Source organism: Eschrichtius robustus, chromosome 17 (genome assembly GCF_028021215.1).
Source record: "Eschrichtius robustus isolate mEscRob2 chromosome 17, mEscRob2.pri, whole genome shotgun sequence".
NCBI lineage: Eukaryota > Metazoa > Chordata > Mammalia > Artiodactyla > Eschrichtiidae > Eschrichtius > Eschrichtius robustus.
Genome location: NC_090840.1, coordinates 64,722,037 through 64,737,230, shown reverse-complemented (window position 1 = coordinate 64,737,230; position 15,194 = coordinate 64,722,037). Strand labels below are relative to the sequence as shown.

At 40.6% G+C, this 15,194-nt stretch overlaps 1 protein-coding gene across 1 annotated transcript; it reads right to left on the bottom strand.

The window, feature by feature from the left end:
* Positions 1 to 5,239: 5,239 nt before the first annotated feature.
* Positions 5,240 to 13,142, bottom strand: UTP23 (UTP23 small subunit processome component). The gene is made up of 3 exons (XM_068526167.1): positions 12,875 to 13,142; positions 8,902 to 9,076; positions 5,240 to 7,619 (listed from the first exon to the last, which is right to left on the bottom strand). Exons 1-3 carry the CDS (start codon positions 13,060 to 13,062, stop codon positions 7,239 to 7,241), a joined length of 744 nt encoding a protein of 247 aa, XP_068382268.1. The 5' UTR covers positions 13,063 to 13,142; the 3' UTR covers positions 5,240 to 7,238.
* Between the last annotated feature and the right edge of the window lie 2,052 nt (positions 13,143 to 15,194).

Here is a 15,194-nt window from a genome sequence, read left to right as displayed (position 1 = left end):
AGGTGAGAATTACTAAAACAGAAGTGTGGAGAAGCAGCCCTTGGAGTTGAAACCTCGGAGAAGGCAAACTCCAATCCATTGGTGCAGACGTCTCTCAGCTCAGAGGAGGGGCCCCATGCATCTGGTACCCACACACATCTCAGCAGAATGGGCTCCAGCCCCTTAGTGCTGGTGTCTGGCTCTCTGGTGGGGGGACAGGGGTGGATGCAATAAAGCTGTTTCTGCAAGTGTTGCAAATTGGATTCAGGGACCGTGTTAGTAAGAAACTGCAGCTGCTAGAGTGAAGAAGTGACACTCGCAAGAACCCCAAGCAGTCAGGGAGTCTACAGTAAGCTCACAAGAAGAAGCATGTCCTTTCTTCTTCCCTCCTCTTTCCAGGTCCTGCCTTAGTGCCCCTCAGTGGCAGAATCTACAAAAAAGCTGCCACCAGAGAATTGTGGTTTGCAGAGTTCCAGCTCCAGTGCCACAACATAGAGCAGAGAAAGGTGGGCTTGGAGCTGGCACAGTCCACCCCTTTGGCTACTCAGCATCCGTATGCACCCTTCTTTACACATTTAAACTTTCAAACAATTAACTCCCTGTTTCACCTAACATGATGCAACTGTCCTTCATACAAATGAAGGTATTCTCACACTCTTCACAAAATGAGAAGATGCAAAATCCTAATGGTCATTGTAGCTGTCTTTAGGTTATGTTAATTACCCCTCAATTTCAATCTCAGTGCCAGCTGAAATTCTGTTTCTGAAGACCAAATGGTAAAGTTAACCGCAGATAAAAAACACTTGTAGGCGGTGGGGGAGGGATGGACTGGGAGTTTGGGATTAGTAGATGCAAACTGTTATGTATAGAATGATAAACAACAAGGTCCTACTGTATAGCACAGGGAACTATATTCAATATACTGGGATAAACCATAGTGGAAAAGAATATAAAAAAGAATGTATATGTGTGTATAACAGAGTCACTTTGCTATACAGCAGGAATTAATACAACATTGTAAATCAACTATACTTCAAAAAAAAAAAAATTAAAAAAACACTTGGGGCTTCCCTGGTGGCACAGTGGTTAAGAATCCGCCTGCCAATGCAGGGGACATGGGTTCGAGCCCTGGTCCGGGAAGATCCCACATGCCGTGGAGCAGCTAAGCCTGTGAGCCACAACTACTGAGCCCATGTGCTACAACTACTGAAGCCCGCGCACCTAGAGCCTGCACTCCACAACAAGAGAAGCCACTGCAATGAGAAGCCCGCGCACCGCAAGGAAGAGTAGTCCCCGCTCGCCGCAACTACAGAAAGCCTGCACGCAGCAACGAAGACCCAATGCAGCCAAAAAGAAAACAAAAAAAAAAAACCTCTTGTATAAAATAATTAGGGAAAGGAGGAGAAAAAAAGAAAATAGTATATATGTGTGAGTGTATGATTCTTTTATACATAATATATATTGTATATGTACATATAATGTATATGCACATATATTTATATATGTATAACATTTACATAATATATGTGTACATATGTATACTATATATACATATATGCATATAGCTATAGATACATATACACATAACTAGGAAGAAAATATTCATAGCTGTTAGAGGCATAATTTATGTAATTGGTCACAAGGTCATATTTGATATTTTAAACTTTTCCATTATTGTATTAGTGGTATTGCTGCATAACAAATTACTGCAAAACTTAGTTGCTTACAACAACAAACATTTATCTCACATGGTTTCCATGGGTCAGGAATTCAGGAGTGACTTACCTGAGTGGTTCTGCCTCCCACGAAATCACAGTCAAGATGTTGGCTGGGTTGCAGTCATCAGAAGGCTTGAGCAGGGTTAGCGGATCCACTTCCAAGATGGCTCACTCACATTGCAAGTAAGATGATGTGGGCTGTTGGCAGTAGGCTTCCTTTCCTCTCCACGTGGAATTCTTCATAGAGCTACTTAAATAGCCTCATGACATGGGAGCTGGCTTCCCCCAAGAACAAGTGATCCAAAAGAGAGCAAGATGGAAGCTCCTTTTTTTTAGGACCTAGCTTCAGAAGGTACATGCCATCATTTCCATAGTATTAGTATTCTATTTGTTATATGGACCTAGCTTCAGAAGGTACATGCCATCATTTCCATAGTATTAGTATTCTATTTGTTATATGGACCTAGCTTCAGAAGGTACATGCCATCATTTCCATAGTATTAGTATTCTATTTGTTATATGGACCTAGCTTCAGAAGGTACATGCCATCATTTCCATAGTATTAGTATTCTATTTGTTATATGGGTCAGCTCGATCAAGTGTGGAAGAGGACACACAAACTTATGAATACCAGGAGGTGAGAATTTGGGGGCACCATCTTGGAGGCTGGCTATTGCAACTATGTGTTCCATGTTTCTTTTGACATCAGCCAGAACCTCAATTTGTTCTTTAATTGGTGAGGCAACACAAACCTTCATTCCTGAAGTGTTTGAATACACCGTGGTTCTGCCTCTCTTTGTTTGTAGTAGTTTTTAATTAACATTTACTATCAGATATAGAAGTAATAAGAGGTATCTTAGAGACTCTCCTCAGTTCCAGAAATAGTCCTCCCTACTCTCATCCTGTAGCAGGAATCCAATTTGCTCTTTGAAATTGGGATCAATTATCCCAGCCAGTAGAGTAACTCTCTTCTTTGCCTGTTGGTTCAGAGGCATGAGAAAAAACCCCCAAATGACCTGGTGGCAGTCTCATCTTCGAAATGAATGGAATTATTGTTGCACCCTTGGTAGGAGCATTTCACCCTTAGAAACAAGACCTCCAAGCCAGCAGAGCTCAAAGTTGTGTGGGGAGGAAGCAAAAATTCTCTGAGTGGGTAACAAAATGTAATAGTGAGAGGAGCTCCTCCCATTTCTATCCTTTAATTCCTGGACCCATGTATTCTAGGTACGGAAGAGACACACCATATATTGACCTCTGGTTTAAAGTTTATATTGCATCTTGTAAGAGAATATCCATCCTTTCAAGGTGTTGTCTCCAAACTGGCATTACTTACATAATGATGTATTATAGCAAGACCATTTAATACCACAAATTCCTTGATTAGAAGCAGTATTGGCAGAATACCATGATGGCAAACAGGCATTTTGTTAAGTGATACTGACAGAAGCATTATGGGAAAGAAAAGAAAACTCATATACAGAATAGGCTCTGTTCCATTAAGGATAAATTTCTATTCCCTCCGTGATGGAAAGGATCCAGTGTAATCAACCTGCCAGCAGGTGGCTGATGGGTTCCTTTCCCCTCCCCACCAGAATGGTGCCATACTGTGGGCTCAGTGTTGTTCTCAGCAGTAGTGATAACTAGGTCAGGTATGCTGTTGAAGCCCATACATAGTCTCCATTCTGTCACCATAGCCACTTTTTTCATGGGCCCAGTGAACAAGCACTCAGCGGCGGGAAAAGACATCTAACTGACATCTATAGAAAGTGCCATTCTGTTCACCTGATTTTTGAGAGCCTCCTCTGCAGTGAATGCCTATTGATGGATTTTCACATGGGACACAATTATCTTCATACTTTGTGCCCATTCTAAAAGATCCATCTATATACTTCTTCACCAGACATCTTTCTCACAAATCTTCCAATCCTATTCTTTCCAAGTCCCTAACTTGACTAACATGGTTGTAGTACTTGCACCTTCCTGCTCATCAGATTCAACCTGCGAAATCCCATCATTGTAGTGGGTCAGTGTGACATTGTGTGGAATATCAAGATGCTCATGATCTCCACATACTATACTATGGCTGAAGGCAAATGAGCTGACTTAGCATGAAACAAGACTGTAAAGGTATACTATTGACCCTGTCAAGGAAAAGCAAACTGATTTTTGGTGGTGGTCCTAGCAAATTGTTAAAAATTGAAGGAGAAAAAAAAAAAAAGGATTTTCCACATGAGGTGCCAGGAGCTGTGTTGATTTGTTCCAGCAAAGATATTACACCTGGAAGAGGTCCTGCAAATGAGTTACCCTCTGATTAACATTAAAATAATCTAGTCATGCTTCAAGATCCATCTGCCTTCTGCACAGACCAAATAGATGTGTTAAATGGAGATGAAATAAGAATCAACATTTCTGCATCATTCAAGTATTTGGTGATGGTAGTAATCCCTGCAATTCCTCCAAAGATGTCTTATTCTTTTGGTTTACTATCCTGGCAGGGAGGAGAAATTCCAATAGCTTCCCTTTGACCCTTCATACCCTAATGACCCTTAGTTCATAAATGAGAGCGCTAATACAGGGACACAATCAGTTGCCTAGTATGTCTTTAAGTTACACATTCTGGAACTGGAGAAAAAACACAGGGTGGGCTCATGGACCTACTGTGATTCAAACTTGGCATGTAACTCAATTTATCACCTGACCACCATAAACCTCCATTTTGAATGTTGGACCAGTTGCATTTTGAAACCCTAGCAGTCAGCATCAATTCAGAGTCAGGGTGTAGTAATCTCCAAAAGTTCTAGATATTTTTATTCCCCAAAGCACATTCACTCTAGAAAAAGGCCACAGGTCCCTTTGGGGAAGGCTTCATGCGGACTTCAGTAGTTGTGGCTCACGGGCTCTAGAGCGCAGGCTTAGTAGTTGTGGCGCACAGGCCTATTTGCTCCGCGGCATGTGGGATCTTCCTGCACCAGGGCTCAAGCCCATGTCCCGTGCATTCTTAACCACTGCGCCACCAGGAAAGTCCTTGAATTTTATTTTTTATATTTTAACTTAAAAATTACTATTTTATAAAAGTGAGTTGACTTTTCCAGCTCTCCAGTTTGGACTCTAATAATAGGCAATCAGATGGCACTGAATAAACATAAACCTTGTTAAAAATACCTAAAATTTGTGCATTTGAGGATATTGAAACAAGTATCATCAGTGTACATTTCATTTGCTTTATCACTTCATCTACATTTGATTTGCTAATCTTAACTCTTGTCATTATTGACAAATGTTACTTCTCCTCACAAGAACTACAGAACTATATTCACTTTTTTCCAGTACCTTTGCTTTCCTTTTAAAAAAGTATTCCTACCATTAAGAATTTAAACCAGAATCATGAAATGACAATAGAAAACACTCATCTGGCTTGACAGGTAATATAGCCTTTGTGGTCCTCCTGGTGTAAAGCTAAAATTCCACTTTCCACCAAAAAAGCACCTCTGAATTCAACTGAGAATGACATTTCTATAGGAATAAATTTGAATTTTCTCATATTTAAGAAAAGTTATTTATTTTAGCCTAAATAAGAACTTATTCATGAAGTACTTCATACATGATCATGATATTCTAAGGATACAGATTAGAACAACTATTTGAAGGTATCACAGGCAGCTCAAAGTCAGGAGCTACTGATCAATCTGACAACTTTATACTTCAAACTTACAGTGCAAAAATACTTTAATTTTGAATGGGAACATATTGTATAGGTATAACTGATTCACTTTGTTATAAAGCAGAAGCTAACACACCATTGTAAGGCAATTATACTTCAATAAAGATGTTTAAAAAGAAAAAACTTTAATTTTCGCCTGAAGGATGATTAAACAATTGGGGAGGGGGCCGAAAAAGCAAAGCTTGATTATTCAATTCCTAATTGAATTAACCCTTTAGACATTTTTTTAAATTTTTATTTTATTTATTTTTGGCTGCGTTGGGTCTTCGTTGCTGTGTGCAGGCTTTCTCTAGTTGCGGCGAGGGGGGCTACTCTTCATTGCAGTGTGCGGGCTTCTCATTGCAGTGGCTTCTCTCATTGCGGAGCATGAGCTCTAGGCGAGCAAGCTTCAGTAGTTGTGGCACGTGGGCTCAGCAGGTGTTGCTCACGAGCTCTAGAGCGCAGGCTCAGTAGTTGTGGTGCATGGGCTTAGTTGCTCCGCAGCATGTGGGATCTTCCCTCACCAGGGATCGAACCCGTGTCCCCTACGTTGGCAGGTGGATTCTTAACCACTGTGCCACCAGGTAAGCCACCCTTTAGACATTTTTAAAGTAACATTTAAAGCCAACCTGAAAGAGTATTATTTTGGAATTTTTGCCATTTAAGATAACATTTACATCTAAAAGAAAATCATCTTCCAGAACTCAAAAAAAGTAAAGGGATGTTTTTTCCCCCCTAGGATCTTATAAAAAATTAAGAAGTTCTCAAGAAAAACTGAGAGAAATGATTTTTCAACAAAGAATTCTTTATCTTGCTAGATTATCAGTGCAACAAATATAGGTTTAGACACACTGGTTGAGCCTCAAAAAATGTACCTCCTACACACTCTACGCTCCACCACAGCAGAAGAGGAAATCAAGAACGAGCAGAATGAAGAATCTAGGCTACAGAAGTGACAAAGTAGATTCTCTGGATAAGGACAGGAAATGCCTGGGTGATAGCTGAGCAACATGCTTGGCAGAAAACCTTTCCACATTGGAGGACAGAGGGCTGGCTCCAGAAGTATTCCAGGGGTAAGAAATGACCCGATATTATATTGAAAATTATGAGATCCTTTCCAGAGTTACTGGAGAATATGGCAAGATCAAGTCAGATGCTAGAAGAAAATGAGGCCATTATTAACTTCTAGAATAACAAAAAAGTAACATAAAAACCAAATTCAACCATAGCATGCTACTTGGTTTAGTAGTAAACAGAGTTTGTAGTCATCAAAATGAAAATACTGAATTTGGGATGTATAAAGATTGAAATATTAATATATTAGAAAAATGGTGGAGTAAAATAAGTAAGCAAAATTTCTACTCTTTCTAGTAGGAAGTCAATAAATAATGGGCAGATCCAAAGGTAGCAGCAGATTCATATTATTTGGAAATATACAGGTAAATTCTACAACCACTACATGAGTTGAAAGAGAAAGTTTCCTCTGTGAATGTGAAAAAGGGATTATCTCTTTTTTGTCACAAGTGTTTTGGTACTATACGATTTTTTTAAACTATCTGCATATAATGTTGGAGGGTGGGGGACAGCAGTAAGACAGAAAGAGACAACAGTTTACATTAAAAAACAACCTCCAAATTCTCTAAGAAAAGTGAACATGATCACACCTAAATCCATCCACTCTGTTTTTTTTTTTTTTTTAAACAAATAATTTTAAACAAAGGCTTGTGGGTCAATATTCATTTACAAAAATAAGTTTAGTCTTTTAACAAAAGTACTTCCACAGTTTCAAAAAGAAATTCATTTTCATATTTGCATGTCTTTAAAAGTATCCAAAGGACTCATTATCCTGCATTCTGCTTTTCAGAAAGTACTTTTGAGGTAGATCTGTTTCGGATTCTTTTTCTTTTTCTTTTCTTTTCAGAGGCAGATGAGTTTGTATCCTGTGTTTTTTTCTTTTTCTTCAAACAGCTAAGAGGATTAGGGCCACTTATTTTCCTGCGCTTTTTTTTTCTTCTCTGTTCAGGGTCTTTTACTAAACCCTGTTCCTCTTTGAGTTGCTTGATACTTTGTTTCTCTTGCCCTGAGACAAGCTGACCTGACTCTACTGCTTTAGCAAATGCAATTGTTTTTGGAGAAGGTTTGTCCAAGACTATAGTGTTCTGAATAATGAACATGAGAGGAATTCCAGGCTTTTTCTTTACTTTCATAGACAAATTCTGATCCTATTAAAAACAAAAATAGAATTATTTAGTTCAAATATATCAATTAAATCAGATGCCTTAAAGAGATTCTAAGAACTTAAAGAGGGCTATACTGAAAATTAAAGAGATCACAGGTTTTACTTTTCAAATCAGTATGTCTTACTAATGGGAGTATATTTCATGATAAAGAAAGGAAGAGGGCTTCCCTGGTGGCGCAGTGGTTGAGAGTCTGCCTGCCAATGCAGGGGACACGGATTCGAGCCCTGGTCTGGGAGGATCCCACATGCCACGGAGCAGCTGGGCCCATGAGCCACAATTACTGAGCCTGCGCGTCTGGAGCCCGTGCTCCGCAACAAGAGAGGCCGCGATAGTGAGAGGTCTGCGCACCGCGATGAAGAGTGGCCCCCGCTTTCCACAACTAGAGAAGGCCCTCACACAGAAACAAAGACCCAACACAGCCATAAATAAATAAATAAATATTTAAAAAAAAAAAAAAGAAAGGAAGAAAAACATAAAAACTGAGCACAGTTAAGTGGCAACAATGTGAACTGGATTTATCAATATTTTATATTGATCAATATTCTAAGACCACAAATTTTCTAGGACCCCGAATTACAAACTAATACAAAGGTAAATATACTAGATGATGTCCCTCATTTCTACTCTGAGATATGTTTCAGAAAGGGTCAAGAATGCTCACAGAGATTGAAAGAATAGAAATAAAGTAGGAATTAGCTGACTCAGGTTCTAGACTCAGCTCTGCTTCTAATTGTGTAATTTTATAATCCTACAAGCAAATTTAAGGAAATCTGTATGTATGCAAGCTTATTCATTAATATCGACCCCGAGAGTCTCTCCTCCCCTGCTTCCCAGTCTTTAAAAGCCTGAAACAGTTCCATACTGGTGGTATAGTCTCAAACAATATGAAACACGACTTTCCAAGAAATAATATGAAATACGGGAACATGAAAAAACATGCATAAACATAAAATGTAAAATGTTTGCTCTACTTCCCTTCCCTTCAAGAGCCCTAAAACATATCATCACATCTGTCAATAACTTTTATTTTACAAAAGGAAACTTCAGTACTTTAGAAGAAAATCATTATGCTTAAGGTTCTCTCCTCAAATTCTCAAATGACAATTGCTTTTGTTGACTACAAATTAACTTGAAAGTGTGCATTTTTTTAAAAAGTTGAAACACTTAAACCACTTCCACCTAATTTTTTCTAATGATAAATAGCTCCATATGGAGTATAAATAGAAATGATTAAGATTGACTCTGGTCTTAAAAGTGGTATCACCTGTGTTGCCACAAAATAATGGTGAGGATTCCCATCTTCAACCATGGAAAGCAGACATTCTGATCCACTCACTGAATTCTTGAAATGGGGACAGTTTCGAACCTGGCATTTTTGTGCAATCAGCTTTGCCCCATATAAGTCCTTTCCCAATGTTTCCAACTCTTTTAACACACACCTGAAAAAAAAAAAGTTATTAGCAGCTCACAATTATAATAGACGCATATCTGTTGTTCACATAAATTATAAAAAAAAATACTCAATTCTTCTTTTTAAGCTACAAACCATACATTAAGCATTTCACTATTAAAAGACCCGAAAAATGCATACACGAAGTAGAAGGAAAATAATAAAAAGTTAACATGTACTGAGCATTTATGATGTGCAGGCAGCATACTAACTGCCTTTACATAAATTCTCGCTTATCTCACAACAGCCCTACAAAGTTGGGCAGCTTACTTTATTTATTTTTTTTCTACTTTTATTCTATTTATTTTTATTAATTTTTCTTGGAGTATGGTTGCTTTACAATGTTGTGTTAGCTCCCACTGCACAACAAAAGGAATCAGCCACACACATACAGATATCCCCTCCCTTCTGGACTTCCCTCCCATTTAGGTTAGCACAGTGCATAAGGTAGAGTTCCCTGTGCTATACAGTATGAGGGCAGCTTACTGTAAAATTATCCTTATTTACAACACCTCATTCTGAGAGATTTCAAGTAACAGGCCCAAATTCAAACAACTAACAAGAGGTAGAGTTGAAATGTGAATCTAAGTAGTTTGACGATAGATGCTTTGCACCAACCACAGTGCTACAGGCTTCTTCTTCAAGTGCAAATCGGTGCACCTTCAGAATATTTTCAGCTTAGAAAAGTAAACATTCTCAAGTCACCAGCGTGTTTAAAAACAATCACAACTTTCTTTCACTTTGCATTTTCATATTAATATCAGGCAATGTTTTTCAAAGTGTCATCTATAAACTACCCCTATTGGAATGACACAGTGATATTAATTTCTAGCTCCTTTCTCATCCCCAAATCTGAACCTCTTGTGGAGTCAAACATTAGCATCTTAATAAGCTCCCCAGGTACTTCCTCTGTCCCACTTAAAAATTATGAGAACTACTGAGTCAAAGATTTCTTCAACCCTAGCCAGCCCTTGCCTGACTCTACCTTGCCTCACCGGCTTTATCACACCATTCGTTTTTGCTTTTTTTAAGAGATTTTGCTTTCTAAAGTCATCCATTTTGAACTCCATTTTGAGTTTCAGGCCTAAATTGCCAACTACTTATTGAATATTTCCTGTGGATGGCCCGCCATCAGCTCTTCGTCAAATTCACGATGTCTAAAATCAAACTACTTTCCTGCCTCCAGACTTCTCCAGGACTTGCTATCTTTTTGAATTTATTATCTTCTCAGATACTGTTTCGAAATCAGAAATCCTATTTAACCTTTGCTTCCTCACTCCTACCCCTGCCCCTACCCCATCAGTGGTAGTCCTATCTCAGCTGTTGGTATCTACCTCTGTAACGTCTCCTTGTGGAAGTTTCCACTTCTCCTCTCTTAGGTTCAGGCTCCCATTGTTTCTTGACTAGACAACCACAGAACGGGTTTGCCTGTCTTCATTCTCTTGCTTCTCCAACTTACCCCTCACATAGCTGCAGTTATCTTTTCTAGAAGATACTTATCAGGTCTGATAGCATTTATCTCTTGATACACACCAAGAATTGACAATCATATGCTTTAAAATAAACTAGCAGTAACTTATTCTTAAATGAATAAGAATGGCCATGTCGGGACTTCCCTGGCGGTCCAGTGGTTAAGAATCACTTACAATGCAGGGGATGCAGGTTCGATCCCTGGTCAGGGAACTAAGATCCCACATGCCGCGGAGCAGCTAAGCCCACGAGCCACAACTAGAGAGAAGCCTGCGCGCTTCAACGAAAGATCCCACGTGCCGCAACTAAGACCCACCCGAGGGAGCCAAGAAAAAAAAAAAAGAATGGCCATGTCAATAATTGCAAAAACTGGGTGATAGACATTTCGTTATACTATTCTATTTTTGTGTATGTATGAAATATTCCAGAAGTTAAAATAAATTCTCCAGGCGGAAAAATGCTGCAGAATATAATTTCATGCAGTACTTCTCAACCTTCTTTATATTACAGCCCTGTATTAAAAATGTTAGTATTTCTATGGCAGACAGGGGTAAGTGGACAAGGCTTGTAGCCAGAAGCAATCAACTCTGGGGCACAGACCATCTGAGGACTTGTCTGGTGGCTCTGAAGGAGATGGGGATCAAAACTTAGGGGGTGGGCTTCCCTGGTGGCACAGTGGTTGAGAATCTGCCTGCCAATGCAGGGGACACGGGTTCGAGCCCTGGTCTGGGAGGATCTCACATGACGCGGAGCAACTAGGCCCGTGAGCCACAATTACTGAGCCTGCGCGTCTGGAGCTTGTGCTCCGCAACAAGAGAGGCCGCGATAGTGAGAGGCCCGCGCACCGCGATGAAGAGTGGCCCCCGCTTGCCACAACTAGAGAAAGCCCTCGCACAGAAACGAAGACCCAACACAGCCAAAAAAATAAAATAAATAAATAAATAAGTCAGGAGCTCTTTAAAAAAAAACCTAACCCATGAAGGATTAAAAAAAAAAAACAAAAAACTTAGGGGGCATCTATGACCCATTTGAGGCTCTGCTTGAATGAAACCCACATGAAGTTCTGAAGATAGAAAGCTGTTCATGGAGTAGTGTTATGTGAGAAATGCAGGCCATTAATATCACATGCAGAGTAAGAGCCCATTCGTGTGTGTGTGTGTGTGTAAAGAACTGGATGATACACCACATGCTAACAGTGGTAAGTCACTGGTGTGGTATTATGGGTCATTTAAATCTTCTCTGTTCACTTTTTAAAGGAAATATTCTACAAAGGAAAAAACAAAACAAAACTAAGTTTATGAATAGTAGTTCTTCATTATGCAGCCTCAACTTATCTTCTTCCCAGCTTATTTCCCAAATATACGCTGTGCTCTAATCTCTTTCCCTGGCATTTCACAACTCCACTCCACTCCTTTGTTCAAGAGGTCCCTACAAGTCACTTCCCTTTTCTTTCACTCAAAAAATGTCCTTCCCCTCAGAACTGAACCGTGACTGGGCTCATAAGTTATCTCCTCTGTGGAACCTTCCTTGATTCCATCCTTCCTCCAATCAACCCCCCAAGATTCCATCTTAGGTGTTCCCACACTTTGAAGAAGTGAGGAAACTAGGGGTCAAAACACACCAATTAGAGGTTGATTTACACACTTTGCTGGCCATACGGTCTGGGAGATCATCCTGTTCATCAAGTTATCCTCTGGCTAGAGCAGTGCTCGGCGTATGGCTGGTGCTCAATAAACACAGTTGAATAAACAAATGACCTTGCACAAAGTTCTTGAAACATCGAGTCCTGACTTATCTTTCTGGGAATCGAAGATATTACATCATGGGGCAGTTGTGAAGCTTGAAAAATTCTTAAACTGGGAAAAAATATGCAAACAACAAGCAATCACTTAGAGGATATAGGTCTGAGATACCAATAAATGCTCTACATATACTATACCTCGTGCGACTTCTAGCAAGTTTGTAAGTAGTTACGAGCTTTTTTCTACAAATGAGTAATCCAAGGCTCAGAGAGGTTAAGTAACTTGCCCGAAATCACAAAGCTGGTAGAACCGGGCCCAATACTGGAAACCAGGTCGAACGGCAAAGCACGTGTTCTTATCCTCCAGGATAAGATGGATACTCGCCGGACCTTATACTGTCTATCCACTTGGTAGATACTCGCCCACCCTCCTTAGCGGCCCCACTGAACTGTCAACTCCTCGTGGGCGGCACGCTTTGCCCCTCGAGGGCTCCCAATGGATGCCTGCGAGCAGCGGCCTCCCCGCTACCGCACCCGCGGGGCCCCCGCGCCTCCACCCGGACCAGCCAAGCCCACCTGGTGGTGCACAGCTGAGTCTCCCCCATGAGGTAGCGGGGCAGCTGCTCCCGCAGCTGGATGCGGCCCCGCAAAGCCGCCTGACAGAAGGTGCCGTCCAGCAGGATCTGGTACGGCTCGCGGACCCCAAAATTGTTGCGGAAGAAGCCAAGATGCTTCTTGGCGTGTTTCTGCCTCGTGATCTTCATGCCTGGCTTTCCCGGAGCGAGCCACCGGACCAGAAAGCAGCAGCGAACTTCCCCCAACACAACCCGCTATTGGCAAGACAGGCTTCTCCCGGAAATGAAGAACCCTTGGCCCCGGAAGCAAACGCCCCCATCTGTGGGCCTGGTTTACGTCACTCCCAAACGAGAGCGCGCTTTACCCGGTGCCCGCGCTTTAAGGGGCACGCCCTCGGGGGCGGAGCTTGCGCGCAAGTGGGAAAACGACTAAGTGCGCGATTAGAGGCGCACATGCGCAGTCATGGGCCAGGTTAAAAGAAATACACACTGCCTCTTGCACGTTACCTGGCACAGCATCTGAAAAATCCGCGGTATAATAATAGTGAAAATATTGAGCCTTAATATGTCCTAGACACTGTTCTAGGTAATATACCTTATATTTTTCCCTTTAATGTTAATAATTCTCAAATGAGGGAAGAAAGCGACCAAAGTATATTGGGCGACTATGATTGGGCAGGTTTGTAGTGATTGCCTTCCTATAAAGAAGTTAAGTACGTTTACTAAGGGCACGTGGTTCTTTAGTGTCAGAACTATCATCGGAACTCAGGTCCCCTGCCTGAAGTTCAAATATTCTTGCACTCCCCTCACCTCCCGCACACTTTCCCGCCATAGGACCCCTCCCACCGAAAAGCCAAATGTCAGGGCAAAAAGTCCCCATCGTTTTGCATTTCCTCTTCTCCTGGAGACCATCCTAAATCACTCGCAAGCAGTGTTTCCGGAGGACTTATTCAAGAGCTTCGTTTTCCAAGAGTCAGTGTCCCTAAATTAGAGTGCTAATTCTGCCCCTCACCCAAGCCATTTGACCTTGAGCAACTCCCCAAGAAACCTGGGTTCAGCTTCCTCACTGTCAAATAGGTTGGCAGGACTAGATGACTTTTAAGAACGCTTTTTATGTCTATAGTCTCTGAGGTAGGAGAACGGCATACTGGGCTACTAACAGGGAGGTACAAAGCTGACCGAAAGTTTAGAAATTACTTGGTCAACTTGATTAATGAAGAGAGTAAATCTGAAAATTTTGAGTTCACCCGTGGCTAACTGCCACATATCCACTTCAATTCTAGGCAAAATAATCAAAGAATGGGGAGTATGGAATTTTGCATTTTTTCTTCTGGCCTGGAATCTGTCCCAGATCTTGTTTTAGCTAAAGATTGAGAGAAAGAACCAATGCAGAAAAATAACTTACAAAGTGATCGAGGTGTGTTATTTGCATTTGGGATTTTATTTGAAGATATAGGTTTATGAAATTGGAACCAAAATCTTCTATAATGTTAACCCTGTCTTGATTCACAGCACGACATCACTTAGATGACTGCTTTCATTTAACTGAAAATAAATTTAGGAATTGGAAGCCATGAAGAGTTATTGTAGGATTGGATTCATGGTTCTTGAGTATAATTGCTCATGACCTTCCAATCTGAATACTCTCTTTATCCCTGTGTGCCAACACCCCACTCTGACTATAATCCCACCAAAGACAGAAAATATACTATCCCAGCCTTGCAAAACAGTTTTAAAAACAGGCTCACAGATTTATCTACCAGCTCCATCCTGTTAGCCACATTTCACTACTAAGAAAAATGAGGTTCAGGGCTAGGGATTTGAGTCATACTCTAGTTTTGTTTTGTTTTTTTAATTTACTAGACTGTAGCATTTTTTTCAAACTCTATGTATATGACAGTGCTATTTACACAACTGACCCTTATTTCACCAATAAGAAGACAGTCTATACTGCTGATTATCAAGTTTAAAACAGAATTTTCTGTTACAGCAGTGTTTCTCAAAACATGATCCTGGGACATGCAGAAAAGTTCTTAGTGTGCTTGTTTAATATGCCCATTTCTGATGCAAAACAAGTACTGAGGGAGAGGAATACTAATCAGAGAGGAAGTGACATTTATTACAATATCCCCAAGTCATTTATTATGCATATTGGTGTTCCAGAAGGACTGTCTGCAGTAAAGCATCACTGTTTACCCAATGGGACATTTTCATTAAATGGTCCACTGAATACGTTTTGGCCTGATGCCAAATGACCTAGTATTGGAAAATCAATATTTGGCCACAACAAAGGCAGAAGCCAAATATTGCCATTATTGGAG